The sequence below is a fragment of the Macaca thibetana genome, chromosome 12 (assembly GCF_024542745.1).
Source record: "Macaca thibetana thibetana isolate TM-01 chromosome 12, ASM2454274v1, whole genome shotgun sequence".
In the NCBI taxonomy this organism is placed as follows: domain Eukaryota; kingdom Metazoa; phylum Chordata; class Mammalia; order Primates; family Cercopithecidae; genus Macaca; species Macaca thibetana.
Genome location: NC_065589.1, coordinates 15,636,021 through 15,663,815, shown reverse-complemented (window position 1 = coordinate 15,663,815; position 27,795 = coordinate 15,636,021). Strand labels below are relative to the sequence as shown.

Here is a 27,795-nt window from a genome sequence, read left to right as displayed (position 1 = left end):
TAAGTGCTGGGATTACAGGCGTGAGCCACCGCACCTGGCCACGTTTATGTTTTAGTAAACTGTCAAACTGTTTTCCAAAGTGCTGTTCTATTTTACATTCTCTCCACCAGTGTTTGAGAGTTCAAGGTCCTCCCTATCCTCCCCAACACTTGCTGTGGTCAGTCTTTTTAACTTAACCCAGTCAGTGCCATCTTGTTGTGATTTTCATGTGTGTTTCCCTCATGAATGAATAATTACATTGAACATCTTTTCTTGTGTTGATAAGTCTGTTATTTTGGCATCACTTCATGTCCAGCCTATTCTGTGCATAAGGGAATTTCACTCTTTTAGCTGATTGCATTGGAATGCTGACCAACATGTCATTAAGAACACCAGTGGATTTTCTGTTACTTTATATGTAACTGGGCATGTCTGTGAAAGGTTCCAGAACATCCTCCAACTAAATTTTCTTTGTATGTGTTAGGTTATTTCGATGCTCTAAAATTTTGACCAAATTGATTTTTACGGTGTTACCAGATTTCAAGGCAAAATTAGGGGTTATCAACTTATTTTATTAGCTAATTATATAAATTAATATATATACAGAAGTGGATTTCCAGTTGAAATGAGCTCTAATATTGACATCTCGCTATATTCAGAAATAAGATGCTTGAGTTGGGAGGGACCTTAGCAGACACTCTCCTCAGCCATTCCCTTCATGCCCCCTGCAGCACTCATAAGGGGGTTCATCTTTTTCCACTGTCAGAGATTCGAATATCTGGAAAGACCTTGTACAATAAACATAGAACAAGAAAAATTCTGCTTTTTTAGATTGTTGCTAACTGATCTTAATTTGAAATTGTTTTATGGTAGTTATTTGATGGTGGTTATCAGGTGAGATTTAGCCAGCCAGCCAGAACGAGCACTGCCTATTAAGAGTTTCATTGCTGTGTTATTTAATTTATGTAAAGCATAAAAAGGGGTGCAGGAGTAGGCAGAAAGAGCCTAGAATCTCTATTCCCCTCAGTCTGTGATGAAGACAGCCCTTTGCAAGCCTTGCTTTCACAACCTCAACATGGCATGGGCTTTGCAGTCAGTCACATCTCAGTTGGAATCCCGGCTCTGTCTCTCCTCCGTGAACGGGGTCCTAAGGGATTATGGGTATTTTGTGGGTAGGGAGGTATATTATACCCTCCTCGTGGGGCAGCTGGGTGGGATGCCTACCTGAGACAGGAGATGGAGGGCACTGGCACCAGGAAGGCACTGGGTCTGTTTCCTTTTCTTACCTCTTCCTCTTTCTCCTCTGCCACGTGTTTTCTCTCCTCACCTATCTTAGGTCACTTACAGAAATCGTTCTTTTTACTTCCGTTTCAATCAATTTTGGAGATTTCTCCAAAAAGATAGTAAGGGTAATGGATACTTAAGCAGTAACATTTAGCAAGTCCCTTTATGTACCAGGAATATCAAGTACATTTCATGCATTTTTTTTCATTTACTTTTCACAAGAACTCATGAAGTAAGGTACAATTAAGGCAGAGAGGAAACTGAGTGAGTGATGGAGTCAGGTGTGAACCCAGCCCTATCTGACTCTAGAGCTCTTAACCACTCTGTATATTGCCCCTATATCTAATTTTAGGAATGCTCGGTTCTCTGTGTTTCCACCCCCATCCAGATGATGATAATACGAAAACAGTAACAGCTGGTACATACCTTGTACTGACCACTGGTCTGCCTGCTTTCCACACATTAACTTGTGTAAGGCTCACGGTAACCCATCACAGGTTCTGTTGCTGTCCCCATTTTTGTGATCCCCATTTTTCAGGTGAGGAAACCAAGGTGCAGAGCAGCTAAGTAACTTGCCCACTTAGGTTCAAATAGAGTTATAATTGATGTTCAGTCTGTCATTCTTAATGCCTCGGGTGTCTTTCCCCTATCACTTCATCATTTCTTAAAATTCATTTTACACCCATTTCAGACCAATCAGAGAAGAGACGGGAACTCCCTCCTGCTTAGCTTAGACATCCCAGCTACTCTTTCCAGTAACCTGTGGAATTCTTTCCTTATCCTTGCTGCAGTCTAAAGTGGTGATATATTGGACATTTCATCCAAAGGCTGAACTGAGACTAATGCCTAAGCAAGAAAGAAAAAATAGCAAATTCATTAACTAGGAATCTATTTACAGTCAATTCCCAAGGCTCATTGTGCAGTCGGTGGTTCTGCATCATTTAGAGTTGCTAATAAATGAAAGTCTTTGCGTCTTTCCAAGTGCCTTGATATTTACAAGTCTCATATTTTACCATAGGAAGTGGCTTCAACAAGCATATTCATGTGTTGACAGTTCTAATTAATACAAGTAATTAGCCCTGACAGAACTGTGAAAAGGAGACCCATTCATAAATTTGCTAATTATGTTACTCTGCTCAGAATGTAATCACAGTCTAGTCTTTAATCATTTCTGTATATGGGCAAAAGGCCATCTTACTAAATTCTTCAGACTTTTATGTTTACTTCTCGTAAGAGGATTTTATTGAAATTAATTTGTGGTTGCAATTTAATGTTCCAGTATGCAGGAACTAGTGAAGAACACAGATGATAATCTTTCCAGAAAGAAACAAGAAAATGAGAAAAGGCAGACAAGGAAGGAGGAAGGCATCAGGTACCTACCATATGCTTTCTTACATGTAAAGCTTGTACCTTTCTGCCTATTTTGATGCCTTTTCTGAAAATGAAGATAGTCTTATTTAGGCCACTGGTAGGTTTATGGTACAGAAAATTTGAAGATGGTTGATTACTTTGATCCAGAGTTGAGCCCTCTTCTCTTGGATGTAAATAGACTGCTTTTTCAAGTGCTTTTGTTCTCGAGCAGGGTTCTCAGCCTTGGCACTATTGGAACTTTGGGCTGGATGATTCCTTGTGGAGGTGAGTGTGACTGTCCTGTGTATTGTGCAGTGTTAAGTAGCATCCCTGGCCTCTATCCACTAGATGCAAGTGCACCTCTCCCCTAGTTCTGACCCCCAAAAGTGTCCCCGGACATTGCCAGTTGTCTCCTGGGGAGCAAAATCACCCCTGGTTGAGAACCACTGTGCTTGAGAGTAAAATAATCCAGTAAAATTTCTGTATAGAACACTTATAGCAGCTGTAGCAAAATCAGTAAAGCACCTTTTCTTGGAATCATTTACCAGGCATCATGGTACAGAATCCAGATTTGGAATGATATTCCTTGAATTACAATACCTCCTTCCTACTTTTCCAGCATTAAGCTCCCTCTGGTCCTCTTAGATAGAAAGTAGACTTGTGCTTGGTAGTAAAGTAGCTTATCTAAAACCCCTTTACTTTTCTTTTGGTTAATAGATACACTGGGCTCTCCACATTGATGGATTTAACATTTGAAGTTCTGATTACTCGCAGGTGACTCCAGTGTTCTGAGTAATCAACTCCCAGTGTTCTTTGTCTTCCTTTCCAGTTCATTGATTTCTTACTTTGTGGTCTTGCTTTCCTCCCTCCGCTGCTTAGATTTCTGGTTTTTATAAATACCTTCCATGTCCTTGCTTCTCAGCCTTTCTTCCACTTACCTGGAAAAATCCCAGACTTGAGTGAGCCTGGCCACTAGGCTTCTTGGAACGTGGATCTGGCAGCTAAACCTTATTAGAGAACATGACTCAGCAGAGCAGACTGAGCCTGTTACACATGCACATTAACCTCTCAACTATCCTAGACCTTCCCTAAGAAACTGGAATCCACCCCTGGGTAATGCCCCCAACCTCCCATCATGAAAACTACAAACGTACCTATTCTGTACTCACCACCCCCTACTTAACTTGTTCCTTCCTGACACCTGGGCAGGGAAGTCTTCTTCCCTTATCAAAAGCTAATCCTTCACCCACCTACCCCAACTTCTCACAAAAATATTTTGTCATTGATTATTCCCTTTTCCCTTGTGTCTTCAGCCTCTCAGTCTCTACTGGATCCCTTCCATCAACACCGAAACATATTCTTAGTCTCTCTCCTCTCCTATCTTGAGAGAGAGAGGAAGAGAGCAAGTGAGTATGCAATAACCCACAGCAGCCTTTCAGTAACCATCCCTTCCCTTTCCATTTCCATTCATATTGTCCTCTTCAACTTTGAATCTTGCCTCTACTACTACAATCGTGTTGCTACTCCCATTATTCCAATGAAACAGTTCTAGCTAAGTTCCCCTGCACCTTCTATGTCGCTAAGGCCTGGAGTCACTTTCCTTCCCCAAATTTACTTAACATAGTTAACTACTCCTTCCTTAAAACCATTCCTTTTTTTCTTTCTTGTTTTCCCAGTGTCACACTTTCCTGGCTTTCCTGCTATGGTCTGGTCTCTTTCCTGGGTCGTCTTTGCAGGCCCACCCACCTCCACTTTACCTTTGAATATCAGCCTCCCTAATGACTTAATTCTAGGTCTTCTTTTCTTCTCCCAAGGCTTTAGTTGCTATTTATATGCTGGCAACTTCCAAATTTATCTCTTCAGCCCAGTTTTCTTTCTGAGCTTCTAAAATTACATATAAATGTACTCAAGGACATCTCAGATGCATCATGTACAAACTGAATTTATAATTCTTTTATACCTTTGCAGCTCATTCCTTTCCAAGTGTGGCCTTTTGGATGTAGTGAGTAACCAAGCCTTTTTGATGGTAACTCAAGATACATCTCAAAACTTTTCACTTCTTTTTATATCCATTGGTGAGAGCCACTGTTCCTTACAAACAGACAGTAGAAGATGAGGATGTAGAAATAAGAACCAGGTCACACAGGGCCTTGTAGGCCATCTAGGACTCTGATTTTTCCCTGAATGAGATGGACCCATTAGAGGGTTTTGCACAAAGGAGTAGCATAATCTAATTCAACTTAGAAAGATCACTGTGGCTGCTGTATTGAGAATAATTTATAGAGCAGCATAGTGGGCTGAATGCTATCCTCCGAAAGATATGACAACCCAGAACCTCCACGTATGACCTCATTTGAAATAAGGCTCTTTGCAGGTAATTAAGGTAAGGATCTCAAGATGAGACCATCCTGGGTTAGGGACAGGTGTCCTGATAAGAGACAGAAATGGAGAAAGCAGACACAGATGAATGAGCCATGTGAAGACAGATTGGAGAGCAGTCACAAGCCAGGGAACACCAAGGATGGCCAGCACCACCCAAGGCTAGAGGCATGGAATGGGTTCTCCCACAGAGCCTCCAGAAGGAACTAACCCTGCCAACAACCTTGATGTCAGACTTCTGGCTTCCCAAACTGCAAGAGAATAAAGTTCTGTTGTTTTAAGGAACTCAGTTTGTGATAATTTGTTATAGCAACCCTAGGAAACTGATAGAAGCAGCAAGGGTAAAAGCGGAAGACCAGTTAGGAGTCCATTGCAGTAATCCAGGCAAGAGAGGACTCGGCTGCACTTAGGTAGTAGCTGTGGAGGAGGTATAAAGAGGTCAGCTTCTGGACACATTTTGCAGGTAAAATAAAAGGGTTTTTTGACAGAATGCTTGCAATTGTGAGAGAGAGAAGTGAAGAATGACTAAGGTTTTTGGCCAAAACCGCTGGAAAGTTGGAAGTAGTTCAGGTTTACAGGAATTAGAGTTCAGTCTCGGAGTCGTATACATTGAGAGACTCAGTAGAGCTCCATGTGCCATCATCCTGGACCCCTGTTGACTTTTAGGGATGGCACCATGTTTGAGAGGCTACGGAAGAGACCCAGAGCCAGTGAACAAGACATAGAGTTCATTGAGAGGACTTACAGCATAGTCTAGAGGCAGCGGGCTAGACAGGAGAACTGCAACTGCTTGAAAAAGCACGAAGTTTATAGCAAAGACACAATGAAAAAAACCACGGGCCAATATCACTGATGAACGTAGACACAAAAATCCTCAACAAAATACTAGCAAACTTAATATAGCAGCACATCAAAAAGTTAATTTACCATGATCGAGTAGGCATCATTCCTGGGATATAAGGTTGGTTCAATATACGCAAATCAATAAATGTGATTCGTCACATAAAACAAAAACCATATGATTGTCTCAATAAATTGCTAGCTTTTCCAGCATTATTTAGGAGAGTAGTTAACTAGTGTTAAATAAATAGATCCTTGATGCTACTTATCTTGGAGCTGTGGAGAGTTCCCCAGGTGAGAAGCAGGTCAACCACAAGCAATGCCTGCAATTTGGGCCATCTGTCCTTGCACTCTTCACCGTAAGGCTCATCCTTGGTATCAGTTTTCTCTGCCTATGGTACCTAACTAGATAGAAGGGATTCTTCTAGGGGCCTCCTCAGTAGCCCGAAAGCAACACTGTTCAGTAGAAGTATCTGCAGTAACGGACGTGCTCTGTGTTTTCATTGTCCAATATGGTAGCCACTAGCCACAAGTGCTGAGCATGTGGAATGTATTTACAAATGGATAGTAGGAGGTGAGGATGTAGAAATAAGTACAACTTAGTGCAACTGAGGAATTGAGTTTTCAGCTATACATAATTTTAATTCATATAAATTTAAATAGCTATGTGTGCCTGATGGCCATTGTATCAGTGCAGATCTAGAGCACTGGTTCTAAAAGTGTTGCCTGGAAGCTTGTTAGAAATGCACATTTTTGGACAGTGGCCTCAAACTCCTGGGCTCAAGCAATCCCCCCACCTCAACCTTGTGAATAGCCAGCTGAGACTACAGGCATAGGCCACCACATCCTTCTTAATTTTTTTTTTTTTTTTTTTTTTTTTTTTTTTTTTTTTTTGTAGAAATGGGAGTGGGGTGGGTTGTGGAGCATGGGAGATCTGCACCAGAAGCTTTGGGTGTGAGATGCAGGATTCTGTGTTTTAATAAGCTCTGCAGGTGTGATTCTGTTGTACACTAAAATTTGAGAACCATTGCTGGATCCCACTCTCAGAATTCCTGATTTAGTTGTTCTGGGATTGGGTCTGAGAATTTGTTTTTCTAACAGATTCCCTGATGATGCTGTGATGCAGATCTATATCACCTGAGATCTGTTATAGAAAATGGACCAACTCTTTGTGAGGTGGCTTCAGTTCCCAAGAGTAAATTGCGTAAATCCCACATAACAAATATTTCAAGTCAGGATATCCCAAGTGTACCCTCCATACTTGATGAAAATCTTCCTAGCTTTTTTCCCATGATCTGGTAACAAACTGTGTCTGGCTCATAGGAGGGCTGTTAAGTACTTGTTGAATTAATAAAGAGATTATATAAATTAGCCTGAATAAAATATCTGAAGTTGAGAATTCTTATCCCACCTCTAACTTTATACATGTGAGGGCTTTTTGGCCTTCATGATAATCTATTAGTGGAATTCCACTTTTCTGATCCGTAATTCTACAACTCGTTGTAGAAGTCATTGTTGTAGTAATTTTTCTCTCTGTAGCTTGATACATTTTAATTGTTATAGTGGAAAGAAGGTAATTCTTAGCTAGAGAAGGGCGTAGTGTGTCCACACCCCCAACAGACATTTGCAAACGTGTGTGTGAGAGGGCTTTTAGGTTGTTGAAATGATAGGAGTCAGGGTAAAGGGGATATAATTTTCATTCAGTGCCGGGGACCCAGGAATGTTAAATACCCTGCATGCATAGGACTGTCCTGTACAATGAAGGGAAACTCTGTAACCTGTTGGTAGGTGACAGTAATATTTCTTCAGTAAAATTACTTCGAAGGCCATGAGGCTCTTTTGCTACTTATATCTCTTCATGAGCATTTTGTATGAGTTTTACTTATCTCACAGGAAGGTGAAGCACCCTCTGTCGGGCTCTTGCATAACATAATTTAATTCTTGCAGCACATATTTAGTGCTCTGTGGTTTACAAAGATAGGAGACATGAGCCTACCTACAAAGAAGTTACAGTACCAGCAATAAGCTGGAAATGATGTAAGAGTTGTATAAACTGTAGGAACACAGAGGGGATATTACCTGGTTTATCACTTAAGGTTCAACCAGGAGACAAAACCAGTGGAGACATATATTAAGAGCTATTATTGCAAGGAAGTGCTTACGCGATTGTGGGGGCTGAGCAGGCAAGTCCAAAATCTGTAGGGCAGGCCGTCCAGAAGAGTGAGCAGGAACTCGCAGGCGCATGGCTGAAGCTGCAGTCCACAAGCAGAATTTCTTCTTCTTCAGGGAAGTTTCAGCTCTGCTCTTAAAGCCTTTTAACCAATTGAATCAGGCTCATCCACATTACCTAAAATAATCTCCCTTAAAGTCAGCTGATTATGGACTTTCATCACATCTACCAGATACCTTCACAGCAGCACTCTGATTAGTGTTTAATTGAATAACCTGAGATGATAGCCTAGCCCCCACCTTGACACACAAACAAGAGCACTTGGAGATTGAATGTTTGAGCACTTTCTCTGAAACGTGGCATTTGTTCTGACCCTTGAAAACAGGGCATTTTTAAGTGGGGTAGTTGACCTTCTAGAGGGGGTGACTATTAAAAATTAACCAACGGAAACAATAAAAGAAGCCAAGGCCTGAAAGTATAATCAGTGTTTGCAGAATGGCTAGTTGTTGCTATGTGGCTTTTCCCTGAACCTCAGCTCTCAATTTCCTCATCTAAGAAGTGGGTTCAGTACTTGTCATAACTGTCCTCCAAGATGGAAGGAAATGATATTTGAGGGTGCCTTTTGGAAACAGTAAACACTATGATTGCTAAGGGATTTTTTTTTCTTTCTTTCCTTCCTTCCTTCCTTCCTTCCTTCCTTCCTTCCTTCCTTCCTTCCTTCCTTCCTTCCATCAAGGCATGGACCAGGCATAGACACAGGCCAAAAGTCAAGCAGGGATAAACAAGGGGTTGCTTTGTCTCTGGCTGATGAGAGGTGGGCACCACCAACTAGAAGCTACTCTTCCCGCATCAGAACCCTGAGGTGTTTTGTAGTCACGGTGGTGGCGACAGTAGCATTGGTGAGAGTGTGAGGTTGGTGTGATAAAAACCAAAGGCTCAGCAGGTAACACAGAGCCTGATTGTTGCAGGTTTTGTCTAAAATGTGTGTTTTTAAGAAAAAAAAAAAGTGACAGTCTCTTGACCTTAGTTCCTAATGGGCTAAAAGAATGAAAAACATCCCTGTATATAAGTCTGTGCCCAACTGTCACAAAGAGGCAATAGCCATTTGCTCTGAGCTAAGACGGCTCAGCCTTTTTTTTTTTTTTAAAACAGAAGTAGACCTGTTTTTGATGCTTGAGATATTAGGGGTGAGGGAGAGTCATTTATTATAAACGTGTTGAATACTTTGCCTAAATAGGAAAAGGGAGTTAAACTAAGTCCAAGGAAGCTGTTCCAACTTTCTTAGGTAATGGCCATTATGGCCAATTGACTCCGTCACCAAAGAAAGCACCAGAAAATGATGCTAACGTGAGTACCGTTTGACAGACTTCTTTCCTTTTCAGAGCGGTGTCCTACAAACCAAACAAGTCTCCCCCAATTGTTAAAGCCATTTGCATTTTGAAGGAAATTTAATCCATATGTTCCTGAGTCACTTATGCCCAAGTCATTAAAAAGTTATTTTTTAAATGTGATTTCATGTTTGAAGTCATTTTAGAGTATTTTTAGTAGACGCTCATTCTTCATAACGCTAAATTTTTCTTGGTTTGTTTTCTTGTTTTATTTAAACACACTGTATATCATCTTAACACATCCTGTGATGAGGCACAAAGGGAATCTTGAACTCAGAAGGAGGGTCTGGTGTACCGGAGTAACACATTTGAGGCAGTCAGTTTCTATTTTCAGAAGTTTATAACTGTTCCCCCTCTTCATTTTTGTATTTTATGTCCTGGGCTACTTTTAACCTGGTCACATCATCACCCCAGCCCTCTCCTACCCCATTCCCCAAATGGTTGTCCATGAGATGAAAAGGGAAAAGAGAAAAGTGACAAAAAATAAAATCACATGGCCTCCTAGGATATATTTCTGTGCTGTGCTGTGTGATCCTTTCTTTCCAGAATTGAATGTATTTTCCCCTTTTACCTACTGTTGTTGCTAGCCGGGAGAATTAAGGTGTTTCTCAAAGTGTCAACAAAAGAGAGAAATAAAACTGAATTGAGGAGCAGTCTCCAGCTTCTCATTTTTAGGGCAAATAGAAGATGGTGTCTGCTTAGAACTGAAACTAATTGAAAAACGGTTTCATTTTTTACTAAAATAAGCTTCCCCCCCAACTCCCCTTTTTAACCTTTGTCTGTTTGGAGTCTCATGATATGGACCAAGTTTTATCTGTACACGAAGCATCCTGGTTTGTGTGTGAATTTGTCCATCGTGAACATCTGTTGGCTGCCAGAGGGCACGGAAGCAGCCTTATTTTTAGGCAGTGTGGAGATCCATTTCCCTTCTGAGTGCCTGCTTGGGCAGCAGGTGTGTAGCATCAAACATAGCGAGAGGCATTCACCACTTGGAGGAATAAAGATGTAAGGAGTTAACACTTTTTCTTTTCATCTCTGCCAGCCTATGAAATACTTTCCAGTGTACTTTTTTTATTTGGTTCTCAAAACTGCCCGGAGGACCATGGTTTTATTTTGTTTCCATAAGGAAACTGAGGCTCAGGGATGCGACTTTCTTCAGGATTTCACAAGGCGATCTTGGCAGCTGGTGTGTGCCTCGGAGAGGAGGGATGTCCTGCCCATCATGTGGGGACATTTGAGGACCTTCGTGGACTTTTACTTTTGAAAGCTCTGCCCCATGTCATTTCAAGTGTATTAAAACGTATGCAATCTCATATCTGTCCCACAGATTCCATGTATAATATATATCATCATATATGTGAGTCGAGCTGTAAATAGTTGAGATGGTATATTTCATAGACACTTAATTAAATGTGTATTACTTCTAATTTTATAGTTTCTTTTTTCATTTTGGAGCCAACTAATTATTCTGAGGTCTGGAACATTTTCATGGGCCTTTAAAAAACTCACCCTCCCTGAGTGCTGTCCCTACAGTGGCTGAAGCCGCCTCTTGTTCTCATTCACTCCTGTTTTCCTCCTCACACCTGTGGCAGAACTGAGGCAGGTGCTTAAGAAATACTTGTTGGTGAATGTGCAAGTGAGTGAGAGAAGGAATAGAAGAAGTAACAAATAAGTGAAGTACAAGTAAGCGGCGAAGTCTGGTGTCGAAGGACATCTGAACCCTTTGCGGGCTCACTTCCTTTGCACTGCCATCACAGTGAAGCAGAACGAGCGTCTTCAGGCTGTGTATCAAAGTGTATTCCTCCTCATTTCTCATTGTTTTGTTCCAAGCCAGTTTTCTTCTCTGTTACAGCTAAGGCATGAGAAAGAATAGACTACCAGGTTATTTGACTTTTGATAGCTTCATGAAGCAGCAGTAGCCACTTTCAGATCATACTCCATTCTTTTCTCTCTGTTTAGTTGCTATAGTTTAGTTTTTTGCCTTGCAAATGTGGGATAAATGTGGCTACTAATATTCAAATGTTCAGGCAAGTTTCTTGACAAAACCAGAGAGGTGTTTTTTTGCCTGTTGTTTCTTTTGGTTTGTTTTCTTTAGAATACTAGACATTTGCTCTAAGTTATCTGTCATGTGATTTGTGTGTTTTGGGGAGATATGATTTTTTTTTTTTAATCCAAAGGTGGATTTTTGTGGCCCTTCTTCAAAGCTCTAGAATTTGGTGGAAAGGAACTGATTGAACATAACAGAAAACTAGAGAGAAAGCAAAAGCCCACTTCTTCTTCTTTTTTTTTTTTTTTAATTTTACTTTAAGTTCTTGGATACATGTGCAGAACATGCAGGTTTGTTACATAGGTACACATGTGCCGTGGTGGTTTGCTGCACCTGTCAGCCTGTCATCTAGGTTTTAAGCCCCACGTGCATTAGGTCTTTGTCCTAATGCTCTCCATCCTCTTGCCCCCTAACACCCAACAGTCCCTGGTGTGTGCTCTTCCCCTCCCTGTGTCCATGTGTTCTCATTGTTTAACTCCCACTTACGAGTGAGAACACGTGGTGTTTGGTTTTCTGTTCCTGTGTTAGTTTGCTGAGGATGATGGCTTCCAGCTTCATCTATGTTCCTGCAAAGGACATGATCTCATTCTTTTCTTTTTTTTTTTTTTTTTTATTATTATACTTTTAAGTTCTAGGGTACATGTGCATAACGTGCAGGTTTGTTACATATGTATACTTGTGCCATGTTGCTGTGCTGCACCCATCAACTCGTCAGCACCCATCAACTCGTCATTTACATCAGGTATAACTCCCAGTGCAATCCCTCCCCCCTACCCCCTTCCCATGATAGGCCCCGGTGTGTGATGTTCCCCTTCCCGAGTCCAAGTGATCTCATTGTTCAGTTCCCACCTATGAGTGAGAACATGCGGTGTTTGGTTTTCTGTTCTTGTGATAGTTTGCTAAGAATGATGGCTTCCAGCTGCATCCATGTCCCTACAAAGGACACAAACTCATCCTTTTTTATGGCTGCGTAGTATTCCATGGTGTATATGTGCCACATTTTCTTAATCCAGTCTGCCACTGATGGACATTTGGGTTGATTCCAAGTCTTTGCTATTGTGAATAGTGCCGCAATAAACATACGTGTGCATGTGTCTTTATAGCAGCATGATTTATAATCCTTTGGGTATATACCCAGTAATGGGATGGCTGGGTCATATGGTACATCAAGTTCTAGATCCTTGAGGAATCGTCATACTGTTTTCCATAATGGTTGAACTAGTTTACACTCCCACCAACAGGGTAAAAGTGTTCCTATTTCTCCACATCCTCTCCAGCACCTGTTGTTTCCTGACTTTTGAATGATTGCCATTCTAACTGGTGTGAGATGGTATCTCATTGTGGTTTTGATTTACATTTCTCTGATGGCCAGCGATGATGAGCATTTTTTCATGTGTCTGTTGGCTGTATGAATGTCGTCTTTTGAGAAATGTCTGTTCATATCCTTTGCCCACTTTTTGATGGGGTTGTTTGTTTTTTTCTTGTAAATTTGTTTGAGTTCTTTGTAGGTTCTGGATATTAGCCCTTTGTCAGATGAGTAGATTGCAAAAATTTTCTCCCATTCTGTAGGTTGCCTGTTCACTCTGATGGTAGTTTCTTTTGCTGTGCAGGAGGTCTTTAGTTTAATTAGATCCCACTTGTCAATTTTGGCTTTTGTTGCCGTTGCTTTTGGTGTTTTAGACATGAAGTCTTTGCCCATGCCTATGTCCTGAATGGTACTACCTAGGTTTTCTTCTAGGGTTTTTATGGTATTAGGTCTAACATTTAAGTCTCTAATCCATCTTGAATTAATTTTCGTATAAGGAGTAAGGAAAGGATCCAGTTTCAGCTTTCTACTATGGCTAGCCAATTTTCCCAGCACCATTTGTTAAATAGGGAATCCTTTCCCCATTTCTTGTTTCTCTCAGGTTTGTCAAAGATCAGATGGCTGTAGATGTGTGGTATTATTTCTGAGGACTCTGTTCTGTTCCCTTGGTCTATATCTCTGTTTTGGTACCAGTACCATGCTGTTTTGGTTACTGTAGCCTTGTAGTATAGTTTGAAGTCAGGTAGCGTGATGCCTCCAGCTTTGTTCTTTTGATCTAGGATTGTCTTGGCAATGCGGGGTCTTTTTTGGTTCCATATGAACTTTAAAGCAGTTTTTTCCAATTCTGTGAAGAAACTCATTGGTAGCTTGATGGGGATGGCATTGAATCTATAAATTACCTTGGGCAGTATGGCCATTTTCACAATATTGATTCTTCCTATCCATGAGCATGGTATGTTCTTCCATTTGTTTGTGTCCTCTTTTATTTCACTGAGCAGTGGTTTGTAGTTCTCCTTGAAGAGGCCCTTTACATCCCTTGTAAGTTGGATTCCTAGGTATTTTATTCTCTTTGAAGCAATTGTGAATGGAAGTTCATTCATGATTTGGCTCTCTGTTTGTCTGTTACTGGTGTATAAGAATGCTTGTGATTTTTGCACATTAATTTTGTATCCTGAGACTTTGCTGAAGTTGCTTATCAGCTTAAGGAGATTTTGGGCTGAGACAATGGGGTTTTCTAAATATACAATCATGTCATCTACAAACAGGGACAATTTGACTTCTTCTTTTCCTAATTGAATACCCTTGATTTCTTTCTCTTGCCTGATTGCCCTAGCCAGAACTTCCAACACTATGTTGAATAGGAGTGGTGAGAGAGGGCATCCCTGTCTTGTGCCAGTTTTCAAAGGGAATTTTTCCAGTTTTTGCCCTTTCAGTATGATATTGGCTGTGGGTTTGTCATAAATAGCTCTTATTATTTTGAGGTACGTTCCATCAATACCGCATTTATTGAGCGTTTTTAGCATGAAGGGCTGTTGAATTTTGTCAAAAGCCTTTTCTGCATCTATTGAGATAATCATGTGGTTCTTGTCTTTGGTTCTGTTTATATGCTGGATTACATTTATTGATTTGCGAATGGTGAACCAGCCTTGCATCCAAGGGATGAAGCCCACTTGATCATAGTGGATAAGCTTTTTGATGTGCTGCTGAATCCGGTTTGCCAGTATTTTATTGAGGATTTTTGCATTGATGTTCATAAGGGATATTGGTCTAAAATTCTCTTTTTTTGTTGTGTCTCTGCCAGGCTTTGGTATCAGAATGATGTTGGCCTCATAAAATGAGTTAGGGAGGATTCCCTCTTTTTCTATTGATTGGAATAGTTTCAGAAGGAATGGTACCCGTTCCCCCTTGTACCTCTGGTAGAATTCAGCTGTGAATCCATCTGGTCCTGGACTTTTTTTGGTTGGTAGGCTATTAATTATTGCCTCAATTTCAGAGCCTGCTATTGGTCTATTCAGGGAATCAACTTCTTCCTGGTTTAGTCTTGGAAGAGTGTAAGTGTCCAGGAAATTATCCATTTCTTCTAGGTTTTCTAGTTTATTTGCGTAGAGGTGTTTATAGTATTCTCTGATGGTAGTTTGTATTTCTGTGGGGTCGGTGGTGATATCCCCTTTATCATTTTTTATTGCATCTATTTGATTGTTCTCTCTTTTCTTCTTTATTAGTCTGTCAATTTTGTTTTTATTAGTCTGTCAATTTTGTTGATCTTTTCAAAAAACCAACTCCTGGATTCATTGATTTTTTGGAGGGTTTTTTGTGTCTCTATCTCCTTCAGTTCTGCTCTGATCTTAGTTATTTCTTGCCTTCTGCTAGCTTTTGAATGTGTTTGCTCTTGCTTCTCTAGTTCTTTTAATTGTGATGTTAGAGTGTCAATTTTAGATCTTTCCAGCTTTCTCTTGTGGGCATTTAGTGCTATAAATTTCCCTCTACACACTGCTTTAAATGTGTCCCAGAGATTCTGGTATGTTGTATCTTTGTTCTCATTGGTTTCAAAGAACATCTTTATTTCTGCCTTCATTTCGTTATGTACCCAGTAGTCATTCAGGAGCAGGTTGTTCAGTTTCCATGTAGTTGAGTGGTTTTGATCGAGTTTCTTAGTCCTGAGTTCTAGTTTGATTGCACTGTGGTCTGAGAGACAGTTTGTTATAATTTCTGTTCTTGTACATTTTCTGAGGAGTGCTTTACTTCCAATTATGTGGTCAATTTTGGAATAAGTGCGATGTGGTGCTGAGAAGAATGTATATTCTGTTGATTTGGGGTGGAGAGTTCTATAGATGTCTATTAGGTCTGCTTGCTGCAGAGATGAGTTCAATTCCTGGATATCCTTGTTAACTTTCTGTCTCATTGATCTGTCTAATGTTGACAGTGGAGTGTTGAAGTCTCCCATTATTATTGTATTGGAGTCTAAGTCTCTTTGTAAGTCTCTAAGAACTTGCTTTATGAATCTGGGTGCTCCTGTATTGGGTGCATATATATTTAGGATAGTTAGCTCTTCCTGTTGAATTGATCCCTTTACCATTATGTAATGGCCTTCTTTGTCTCTTTTGATCTTTGATGGTTTAAAGTCTGTTTTATCAGAGACTAGTATTTGCAACCCCTGCTTTTTTTTGTTCTCCATTTGCTTGGTAGATCTTCCTCCATCCCTTTATTTTGAGCCTATGTGTGTCTCTGCATGTGAGATAGGTCTCCTGAATACAGCAGACTGATGGGTCTTGACTCTTTATCCAGTTTGCCAGTCTGTGTCTTTTAATTGGAGCATTTAGTCCATTTACATTTAAGGTTAATATTGTTATGTGTGAACTTGATCCTGCCATTATGATATTAACTGGTTATTTTGCTCGTTAGTTGATGCAGTTTCTTCCTAGCCTCGATGGTCTTTACATTTTGGCATGTTTTTGCAATGGCTGGTACTGGTTGTTCCTTTCCATGTTTAGTGCTTCCTTCAGGGTCTCTTGTAAGGCAGGCCTGGTGGTGACAAAATCTGTAAGCATTTGCTTATCTGTAAAGGATTTTATTTCTCCTTCACTTATGAAATTTAGTTTGGCTGGATATGAAATTCTGGGTTTAAAATTCTTTTCTTTAAGAATGTTGAATATTGGCCCCCACTCTCTTCTGGCTTGTAGAGTTTCTGCCGAGAGATCTGCTGTTAGTCTGATGGGCTTCCCTTTGTGGGTAACCCGACCTTTCTCTCTGGCTGCCCTTAAGATTTTTTCCTTCATTTCAACTTTGGTGAATCTGGCAATTATGTGTCTTGGAATTGCTCTTCTCAAGGAGTATCTTTGTGGTGTTCTCTGTATTTCCTGGATTTGAATGTTGGCCTGCCCTACTAGGTTGGGGAAGTTGTCCTGGATGATATCCTGAAGAGTGTTTTCCAACTTGGTTCCATTTTCCCCCTCACTTTCAGGCACCCCAATCAGACGTAGATTTGGTCTTTTTGCATAATCTCATACTTCTTGCAGGCTTTGTTCATTTCTTTTTCTTCTTTTTTCTTTTGGTTTCTCTTCTCGCTTCATTTCATTCATTTGATCCTCAATCGCTGATACTCTTTCTTCCAGTTGATCGAGTCGGTTACTGAAGCTTGTGCATTTGTCACGTATTTCTCGTGTCATGGTTTTCATCTCTGTCATTTCGTTTATGACCTTCTCTGCATTAATTACTCTAGCTATCAATTCTTCCACTCTTTTTTCAAGATTTTTAGTTTCTTTGCGCTGGGTACGTAATTCCTCCTTTAGCTCTGAGAAGTTTGATGGACTGAAGCCTTCTTCTCTCATCTCGTCAAAGTCATTCTCCATCCAACTTTGATCCGTTGCTGGCGATGAGCTGCGCTCCTTTGCAGGGGGAGATGTGCTCTTTTTTTTTGAATTTCCAGCTTTTCTGCCCTGCTTTTTCCCCATCTTTGTGGTTTTATCTGCTTCTGGTCTTTGATGATGGTGACGTACTGATGGGGTTTTGGTGTAGGTGTCCTTCCTGTTTGATAGTTTTCCTTCTAACAGTTAGGACCCTCAGCTGTAGGTCTGTTGGAGATTGCTTGAGGTCCACTCCAGACCCTGTTTGCCTGGGTATCAGCAGCAGAGGCTGCAGAAGATAGAATATTGCTGAACAGCGAGTGTACCTGTCTGATTCTTACTTTGGAGGCTTCCTCTCAGGGGTGTACTCCACCCTGTGAGGTGTGGGGTGTCAGACTGCTCCTAGTGGGGGATGTCTCCCAGTTAGGCTACTCAGGGGTCAGGGACCCACTTGAGCAGGCAGTCTCTCCGTTCTCAGATCTCAACCTCCGTGCTGGGAGATCCACTGCTCTCTTCAAAGCTGTCAGACAGAGTCGTTTGGGTCTGCAGAGGTTTCTGCTGCTTTGTTGTTGTTGTTGTTGTTGTTGTTTAGTTGTGCCCTGTCCCCAGAGGTGGAGTCTACCGAGACAGGCAGGTTTCCTTGAGCTGCTGTGAGCTCCACCCAGTTCGAGCTTCCCAGCGGCTTTGTTTACCTACTTAAGCCTCAGCAATGGTGGGCGCCCCTCCCCCAGCCTTGCTGCTGCCTTGCGGTTAGATCGCAGACTGCTGTGCTAGCAGTGAGGGAGGCTCCCTGGGTGTGGGACCCTCCCGGCCAGGTGTGGGATATAATCTCCTGCTGTGCCCGTTCGCTTTAAGCGCAGTATTGGGGTGGGAGTTACCCGATTTTCCAGGTGTTGTGTGTCTCAGTTCCCCTGGCTAGGAAAAGGGATTCACTTCCCAGGTGAGGCGATGCCTCACCCTGCTTCAGCTCTCGCTGGTCGGGCTGCAGCAGCTGACCAGCACCGATTGTCCGGCACTCCCTAGTGAGATGACCCCAGTACCTCAGTTGAAAATGCAGAAATCACCGGTCTTCTGTGTCATTCGCGCTGGGAGTTGGAGACTGGAGCTGTTCCTATTCGGCCATCTTGCTCCGCCCCTTCTCGATCTCATTCTTTTCTATGGCTGCATAGTATTCCATTGTGTGTATGTGCCACATTTTCTTTATCCAGTCAATCATTGATGGAAAAAGCCCACTTCTTGAGAAAGAAACACAAAGGTGCTAAATGAGAGGAGGGGAGAGAGAGATGGGGATTACCTAAAGAGCAAAGCCATCATCTTCTTTCTCAGCCCTGCTATGCTGCCTGGAAAAAGGGGTCTGCCCCTGTGAGTGGGCCTGGGAAGGCTGCTCCACCCAGTTCATCTGGACTCCCAGGGTCACTAGATGGTGACGTGGGCCCACATTCAAAACCCTGCAGTGCTGCTTCATGGGCTCAGTTTCTGGGTCAAGGCAGGAGGTGGAAATGGTGGAATTTGCCCTCCATCTATGGAATTTTTGAGTCAGTCATTCAGCAAATGATGACTGGACACCTGTGATAGTGACCTGACAGTGAGCAGCACAGACGTGTCTCTTGAGTCCAGGGACTCTCTGCTCACACTTGGCCAGGCTCTTGCTCTTTGAGGGTGCCTTTCATGAAGTCTGTTTGAAATGTTTTGTTTTTTGTCAGTTTTTGGTTGGGTTATAGGTAGGTTCACAAGTTACCGTGTGTATTCAGAAGACCAAATCCCTCCATTATCAACTAAAGTTAAAGAAAGGAAGGAAGCCTGTGGCAAAAAAAAAAAAAAATTAAGCATGCAAACCTTCAGGTTCCCCCCATTGCTATATGATTTTCTATGTTTACGTTTTAATCTATTAATAGGCCTGGATTTCAGAGTAGAGATTCAGACCCCTACCTGAGTTTGGGTTGTGCCCTCTGGCTGCCATCTTTTCTCACAAAAGTTCCTCCCTGGACTTCAGCCTCGGAGTTCTTGTTCACTTTCAGTATTTCCTTTTTGCAGTTTGTGTGTGTGTGTGTGTGTGTGTGTACACAAAACTCTATAGTGTTGATTGTCCTTAAATGATCTTCTTCTAAACTCATCCAAACCATTTAATTTGTAGCAGGAATCCCAAAGTATATCCTCCCCAGAGAAAGAATGAGAATTGCCTGGCATCAAGTCCAGGAAATAATTACTCAAAAAAATTGTGTAAGACATTTTCCTGTGCTAGAGATGCTGGTGACCACAAAATTGGTACCTGGGGGACATGTCTGGCCTCATTGTCTGAGAAAGTTGGGAAGTGGGTGTTTGACTATTCCCCTTTCCACTCTGCTTCCTCATTTGCTTTGCCATTTACCCAAGTGCCCCCATTCTAAGACTGGTGCTTACTGATCAAGAGCAAAGCTCTATGCCTTAGGAGTAGTTCATAAAATGATTCCTAGATGTAATATTCACTCTCTTTCCTGCCTAGTCCCCTTCAGCAAGGACCTCTCTAACATTTTATGTTTCAATTGTTTTCTTCCAGAGACAAAGGTAAGTTAGATCAAGAGTAAACAGACGGAGATGTTCATTCTTGGAAGCAGCAAGCATTTCGTTATCATTGTTATTGTCTGAGCAAGTGAAAACCAGATGAGAGGGGCCTTGACCTGCCTCCTTCACTAGCAGAAGTGAAGTAGATCATATCTTTCTTGCAGCATTCCTGTGAGTGTTAGAGCAACTCCAGAGCCCATGAATAAGGCTACTCTGTGTTAGAATGATAATTCTGCCTGTTCCTCCTCGTAGCTGCCCACCCCTGAGAGTCTCCTTTTCGTTCACTTGGGCTCTTTGGTTGCAGAGTGGCTGCCTCTCTGCAATGAGCTTGAGTGTTTTGTGGGGAAGAGGCCCAGAGCCCCTCACCACCTTTCCACATGCTTGCCTCCTTACCCAGTTTCACAGGCCTTGACAGATGGCCAGCATTTGTCTCACCTGCGATTCCTTTTTACATAGCACTTGGTGTAACACTTCAAGGAAATAATTAGCATTCTGAGTCTTCTCTGCCCTGTGCATAGAATGTGGGGAGGTTCTGCTGAAGAGGGACTTGAGCCCAGAGTATTGTATGGCTGTTGCCCTTTTGAGTCCTGAGTGTCAAGGTATTAACTTCCTTAGAGTCACTTTTTCATTGAACAAGGATGTACAAAAGAGACATCTAGTTATTAGATTCTTCTGGTTTGGCTGTAAAATAAATGGAAATGTACCCGTGGAAGTGATTGGCATAGATTTCCAGGCACCAGGATCCTCTTTAGTGTCCCGTACCCAAGAGCAGGGTGGATACCCACTGCAGTCTGAGAGTCGTGAACCGTACAGTGCTCATGGTGTCATTGTATAATTGGAGATCACTCTTTTCAGGTACCTCGCCAGTGCATGGCTCAGGCACATCCTGGAGATCTTGGTGCCCCCATTACCATTCTCAGGCCATGTATCCCTTCCAGGCTGCGCTCCTGTGGCACAGACGAGACCTAGTTCCACTGCTCTGATGGCCACACGTGAACCTGCAGCAGTAAATTCCTTGGTATGTGGAGAGAACTGGGAAGTGGGTAGCAAGAAAATTATGTTTTTAAAACCACCAGCTCCTTCTTCCATTTAGTTGGCAGTTCCATTTCTAACATAAAATCTTTCAGATCTGAGCTCTCCTAGGGCCTCCCAAGATTTAATATGGTGCCCCAGAATGATAAATGAGAATAAAGAGAAACTCTTCATAACAAGACCATGTAGAAAACGTGGAATCGATGCCCCTGAGGTAACTAACTTGATTGTGGTACTCATTTCACTACACACACACACACAGACACACACACACACACCTATAAATACATCTATAAAACCATCATGTTGTATACCTTAAACTTATACAATTTTATTTGTCAGTTAGACCTCGATAAAGTTGGAGGTGAGGGAGGTCCGAACTCAATGACGGTTTGCTTTCCTCAGAATGGCAATGGGGTGAGGGAGGGCCCGGCTCCTAGAGGGAGCAACTTCTTGATTTTCCTCATTCTTTCTCATTTCCCTGCCAGGGCCACCCAGAAGCAGTCCTATTCAGATGATAGAAAACCTTGTCAGTCCTCCTAATGAAAGGGGGAGTTTGGTACAGAACAGGGGAATCTGCTTGGATTTAAAGATGGTGTCAAACTATTGTCCAATGCAGAGAAATGCGTTTATATCTACATGAAGAAGGAACTCTTTAAAATCTGTTAGGCTTGGAATTTTCGACAATGATCTATACATAAACTCCTTAAGTATTGCCTTGTGTACTGACATATTAAAAGTTATGATGATGCTTAGGACTACGTATTATTTAGGAAATATTTGAAAAGAGATAATACACAAAAGCAAGATTTCATTGTTGCCAATAGATAGCAAGCAAGGTTACCGTGTCCCTCTGAGGGATCTGATTGAGTGCATTTGGCTGCAGGAGTAATATAAGTGGCCCCAGGGTGTTATGTTCTGTATCTAGATCTAGAGGACAGTCACACTCATGGTTCCAGTTGAAAATAGGTCTCCTGCTTCCATTAGCATAGCAGGGCCTGTCTGGTCACAAGTCCTGACTGTTTGGTTTGGAGACTATGTGCAGTATGGATTGGAGCAGAGGTGCAAAGCCCCAAGTTTTGGGTACCAGGGACACTTGCAAGGTGTGAGAGCACAGCCTGCTCTTCCCTCAAGGCCAACCCGAACTTAGCAGCCAAGCAGGGCTTCTAGGGCAGTCCAGGTATGGAGCTGTTGTCCATTGTCACTTAAGTCCTCTGTCACCTTGTCCGTGTCCTCTGGTCGTACTAGATCTTGGATATGCCCACCCCCCTGGAGACACCACTAGACAAAGAGAAATGAGGATGCCTAGTCAATGACTTCCCAAGTCCAAGTCGAGACGTCTGCTTCAGCTGCTTTGACAGGCAGCAACATCAAAGGAGCAGTATCCCAGTATCCCAATATAGTAACAATTTATTGTAAATTATCAAAATGTGTGAGCTTTACCCACACCTCCTTACCTCGAAACCTGTCCCTGCTGTTTCCTCTTCTTTGACTGAGCTTTACCCACACCTCCTTACCTCGAAACCTGTCCCTGCTGTTTCCTCTTCTTTGAGCTTTACCCACACCTCCTTACCTCGAAACCTGTCCCTGCTGTTTCCTCTTCTTTGACCGTCCCATCTTCACTGTGTAGGAGACTCACCACTGTACACTGATGAAGAACACCCACAGTTCTGTGCAGTGCTGCCGCTACCTTAAGCTTGTCTAGAGGAAGAGAAGAGACCCCAGTCTAACTTGACACATCAGGCTATTGTCTTACTTTGAGAGGAGGCTTACCGGGGGCCTGGGTATGGCTTGTAAGTGCTGTAGGCACAAGGTACTATGACTTGGGCCTATCGGGTAGGTGTCTGGAGTGAGGCTTCTTGGCCCTGGGGCACAAGGGCAGTGATAAATTTCAGTGACTACCATCCTGCTCTGGTATTTTTCCCCACTTGGCAGCATTTTATATATAAAACTAAGGCTTCATTTATTTTGATCCCCTCTTCCCATTGAAAGAGCCATCATCTTTTTCTTAGAGACCCCAAACAAACAGGGTAGATGGCAGAGGCCTCTTATCTGGCACAAGACTCGGGTTCCTGGTTTACCCTTCAGGCTGGGATAAGGCTAGCCCCAGAAATGGGACTCAGAAACGAGCCACTGCTCTCCTGAGTGCCTGTCTTCATGTAAAAAGGGATCTTTGTGGTCATTTGTTTCTATGCCTTTGTTTTGGAAATGAGGAACTTGAGGCCCAGAGAAGTCAAGGAGCATCACTGGACGTCTGGCATCTCTGGTTTCCCAGTTCAGTTTGTGTCTCCCCTTCAGCAGGCTCCCCCTCCCTTTAGTTTTGCATTTAACACAGTCTTGCCTTCATGACTGCCGCCTCCTTTTTTTCTGTAAACACGAATATGAAGTGTATTTGCTCTGCTTTTCAGCCTTGTCTGCCCCACTGAGTGTCCAAAATAGCCGGCTGGAATTCATGAGAATGTTATGTCTTCAGATGTTTATAATCCAAAAGAATCTCTTATGGTTTTTTGTAATAAAACAACTTAGATGTTGGTATTTTGTGTTGGAAAGGCGAGCAAAGTTCACAATGAAGCAATTACAATGCAGTGCATTATGTATAATTTGTAGCCTGCCCCAGGAGTGATGGTGAACTGTGAAACACCATCCTGGCCCTGTAGCGTAATTAGCAGGATCCAACGCTGCACAGGGAGAAGCATAATAGTTGTCATCCAAGGTAAATAAAAGTAAGGAAAAGTTCTGATACACCCCAAATTATATAAAGAGCAGCCCCTATATTAGGCTGCAAATATGTCAAGAGTCTTCATTGCTAATTGAAGAAATCTTTTGAGGTTTAGCAGCTCATAAGTTCACACTGGGAATTGCCCTGTTGTTCTAAGGTTGTAAGTCTTGTCTTTGAAATGTAACAGTTGTACTTTTATATTGAGTTCCTCCAATAGTACCATTGTAAACAGGGGGAGTATGCATTTTAACGTAAGTTTGAACAATGCGGTTTTAAAAGAGTTCACCACATCAAAAAGAGGCTGTTTGGACATGTTTTATGCATTCTTTTCTCTATAGTATTTAAAGCTATAAATGACTCATAGAAGTGTGTTCCATTTAGATCCATCATGTTGGTGTAGTGTCCTCACTGGAGCTTGTACTGCCCTTATTTTTTTCTACTCTGAGATAATTATCTGAAAACAGGTCTAGGCCTTTTGCCAAGTCACTTGCCCTTAATCTGTCTTCAGATCCATAGAAATAATTCTAGAACACTGTTACACTTGGTCTAAACAGCAACGCACTTTGTGCCTTTTCATGGTCATCTTTTTTTTTTAATTCAAATATTCAATTTGCACTCTCTTTTTTCTCCATGTACCAATTACAACCCTTCCTATAGCCTGCTAGTCCCCCATTAAAAATCTCTAATTTTTTGCTAAGCCACTAGTTGGAGTAAAGAAAGGTTGGATGGTACAAGGAAAGATGTGTGTGGTGGTGTCCAGAGCAAACTGGTGGTATACGAAGAGCACTGGGCTTGCGTCTGACCCCTGGACATATGGACCATACCATTTTCTGGCATGAGACCTCAAGCCTCAGTCTTTACATCTGTATAATGAAGGCAGTACTTAGCACTCAACACCTCCTTCCATTCCTGCATTTGTTCATTTATTTATTCATCCCCAGGGATAGAATGTGGACACAATACCTCACTGTCCTTGCCCCCATGGAGCTCACTACCCAGTGAGAATGCACACTGTCAAAATGATTAGATTCACGATAATCACTAACCATGGCATCATGTGCTTTGAAGAGAGGGGATCCTATGAGAGCTTCAGGCAAAGAACCCTCATTGGGGGTGATCAGAGGACACAGTCACTTTCCTGGTGAAGTTGTGTTTAAGCCAAGAGCCGGAGGACATGAAGCAAGGAGAAGCGGGGTGGGGCAAGTGGAGGTGAGGGGAGAGTGGGACCCAAGGGAGCTGGAGAGGCAGCTTGTGGCCACGCCTTGCACTTACTGGGCAGAGTAAGATTCTTTATTTTTGCTGTAAAATAAAAGCCAAGAGTAAAGTGGATGAGATGTTTGTTTTTGAAAAGCTCTCCCGGCTACTGTGTGAAGAACGGCTGGTAGGAAGACAGGAGCAAGTGTGGGGAAATGGTTTAGGGTTGTGTTAGAGTTCTTCAGAGGAACAGAACCCATAGGATACAGGTATGTATAAAACGGAGTTTATTGTGGAGAATCAGCTAAGTGATTACAAGCAAAGTCCTATGATAGGCCATCTGCAGGCTGGGGAAAGAGAGAAGCCATTAGTGTGGCTCAGTCCCAGTCCAAAAGCCTCAAAACCAAGGAAACCTGCAGCGCAGCCCTCAGTCTGAGGCCCAAGGCCCAAGAGCGCCCAGGAGGCCGCTGCTGAAAGTCCCAGTGTCCAAAGGCTGAAGAAACTGCAGTCTCATTGTTGTAGGACTTTCTCCTCAGTTCAGCTAAAAACTGGGTTCTTGCCACACAACCAGGAAAGATAAGGCTCGTGGACACAGAAAGGTGAGAAAAGCAGAATTTATTGGGTGAGAAAAGGAAAACACTCAGCAAAGCAAGCGCGGTTCCTGTTAACAGGCCCTCATCTCACCAACTGAATCCCAGGTCACCACCCAGGAACAGGAGGGGCCAGGCTCCTCCCCCTGCAAATGGCTCGAACTTCCCGAGGCCCCACCCCATCTTCCCATTGCACAGGTCAGTTGGAGATTCTCTGGGAGCCCTTTTTACTTGGCTGGCCCATCATATTCAAAGGCAGGAGGAGAGGAAGCAAGCATCCCACACAGGGGGAGAGAGGAAAAGCAAGAAGACTCAGCAGGCTATGTACCCTCTACCGTCTGCCCTGTTCTAGCCACACTGGCTGTCCACTGGATGTGCCCACCCACATTGGGGCGCGTCTTCCTCTCCCAGTCTGCTGACTTGAATGTCAGTCAGTCTCCTCTGGCAACTTTCAGAAACACCCAGGAGCACTGCTTCACCAGCCATCTAAGCATCCCTTAAGCCAGTCTAGTTCACGCCTATATTAACCATCACAGCAGTTCAGGCACTGGTCTAGGCCCATGATATAGGTGACTCAAACAGTGCTGGTGACAGGGCAGATAGAGAATGGACAAATTTGGGAATGTTCAGGTTAAAATGACAAGTTTCGACGGATTGAATTTGGGGGCAGGATGAGTGGAAGAGGAAGGTGTCAAGGAAGACTGTAGGGTCTGGGCTTGTGTGACTAACTGGAGGGATCGTGGGGGCATTTTTGAGGATAGCCTAGAAACGGGGTCATTAATGTAACAGTCGGCACCACTTACCTTTCATTCCTTTGACCCAGGTGTTCACATCCTTTAATTCATTTGGTCCTCAGAACACACCCATAAGCTAGATTTTACAGATAAGAAAATTGAGGATCAGTGAGTAAAGTAACTCCTCCTAGGGCACAAAATAAGAGGCAAAGCCAGTATTCATCCTCAGCTCTTTCTGGTTCAGAACCCGTGCCCTACTCTTGTTCCCCACCAGAACCAGGTAGCAGAAAGTCAGCTTTGTAAGACATCGATGTCTACTCCAGATTTGGTAAGTGAGGTTTTAAGCAGAATGAAATGCTTGGAAGAGAAAACAGGAGATTTGGGGTATGGTTCTGTGCCTCTTAGCTCTTAGCAAAACCATTTACCTTCTCTGGACTTCCATTTCCCATCTCTGACATGAGCGAGTCAGATCTACCATCCTGAAGACAGCCCTCATGTTCTGGAAATGCATGATTTTTATGATGTCATCCTGGATGCATCTCATACACAGTCTACTGTCCACATTTGATTAAATCTTGAGGACTCCTGTAGTAAAACCATATAGTCCTTTCTCTGCTAGCTTTTTATCTGGCCAAAGCACATATTTAGATACTTCCAATGAAGTTCAGAGAGCAACATATTCCTCTTCCCGTATCTAAATCTTCAGTTATCCAAGAGGAGCCTAATTCTAGGTTCCTAACTTGGGATTGAAATTTTAAAAATTTCGTTCTGGGGTTTTCTTTTTCTGTTCATAAAATAAGTTTTTTATTTTACTAGAATTTATTAATAATGTCTATTAATAGATATGTAAAATAACTCATTTTTTGTTGTTATTGAATATCTCTCCGTAGCAGAGACTATTGTAAAATAATTCCCGAGTTTGTTTATGTTCAGTTTGAGACTGAGGCAGGCCATTTCAAGGATGTAAAACCAGTCTGAGACACTCCTTGGCCTTCCTGAGACTGGATGGGCTTGTTTGTAAGAGATGTTAGGTTTCCATCATTCTGAGCAAACTATCACAGGGACAGAAAACCAAACACTGCATGTTCTCATTCATAGGTGGGAGTTGAACAGTGAGAACACTTGGACACAGGGTGGGGAACATCATACACCAGGCCTGTCATGGGGTGGAGGGTGTGGGGAGGGATGGCATTGGGAGAAATGCCTAATGTAAACAATGAGTTGATGGGTGCAGCGGGCCAGCATGGCACACGTATACCTATGTAACGACACCACACGTTGTGCACATGTACCCTAGAACTTAAAGTATAATAATAAATAAATAAGCTTATTGAACTTCAAAAACAAAAAAAAAAGAGATGTTAGGTTTCGGTCACAGAATTGCCCCCTGCCTCTATAGGTTATTAGCACACACACATAAGCACACACTCATGCAAACACATGCAGACACACAAATCCATGCACTCATGCACATGCGCACGCGTGCACACACACACACACACAGAGTCTCTAATGGGGCACAAGATTAGGATTTGAGAGAAGGATAATGAGTTAATCAGACCTAAAAGAACACACAAAAAGTGGTTAATTAGACTCAGGGTTAAATGCCATCAAATACAGAAATAAGCATGGTTTTAAAATGACCGTCATACTTCTCAGACAGTTTTTCACATCACAGAAACTGGCTTCCCAGCCATCACAATTCTAGGCTAACTCCGACCCACATAAGAATTTCTCAGCTCTGGGGTCCAGAGAGCAAGGCTCCTGCTTGTTTGTGCCTTTCTCCAGATGGCTTCTCACTGCCGCGTATCTCATGGAGCTTATCCACTCCAAACGGATAAAGGTCGCATCGCCCTCATGGTCCAAGTTATCTAGACCTTTGTGGAGAAGCCCACCCTG

The 27,795-nt window shown here is 42.5% G+C and overlaps 1 protein-coding gene and 1 non-coding gene across 7 annotated transcripts in view; one reads left to right on the top strand and one right to left on the bottom strand.

Moving 5' to 3' along the window:
- RHBDD1 (rhomboid domain containing 1) overlaps positions 1-27,795 on the top strand; it is a 163,565-nt gene that overhangs the window by 119,965 nt on the left and 15,805 nt on the right. The window contains exon 7 of one of the 6 annotated variants that reach the window (XR_007718358.1): positions 2,543-2,635. The exons of 4 other annotated variants lie outside the window; for them this stretch is intronic. Coding sequence is in view for 1 of the 2 variants with exons in the window: in XM_050752164.1 (XP_050608121.1) it covers positions 20,483-20,610 (128 nt within the window). In the remaining variant the exon portion in view is untranslated. Of the gene's footprint in view, positions 1-2,542; positions 2,636-20,482; positions 20,626-27,795 lie in introns of those variants that run through there. One more of the 6 variants, XM_050752164.1, reaches the window with a different exon arrangement.
- On the bottom strand, positions 8,726-8,860 carry LOC126933282 (small nucleolar RNA SNORA48). Its single transcript, XR_007718521.1, has one exon. It is a non-coding gene; the product is annotated as a small nucleolar RNA SNORA48 (small nucleolar RNA).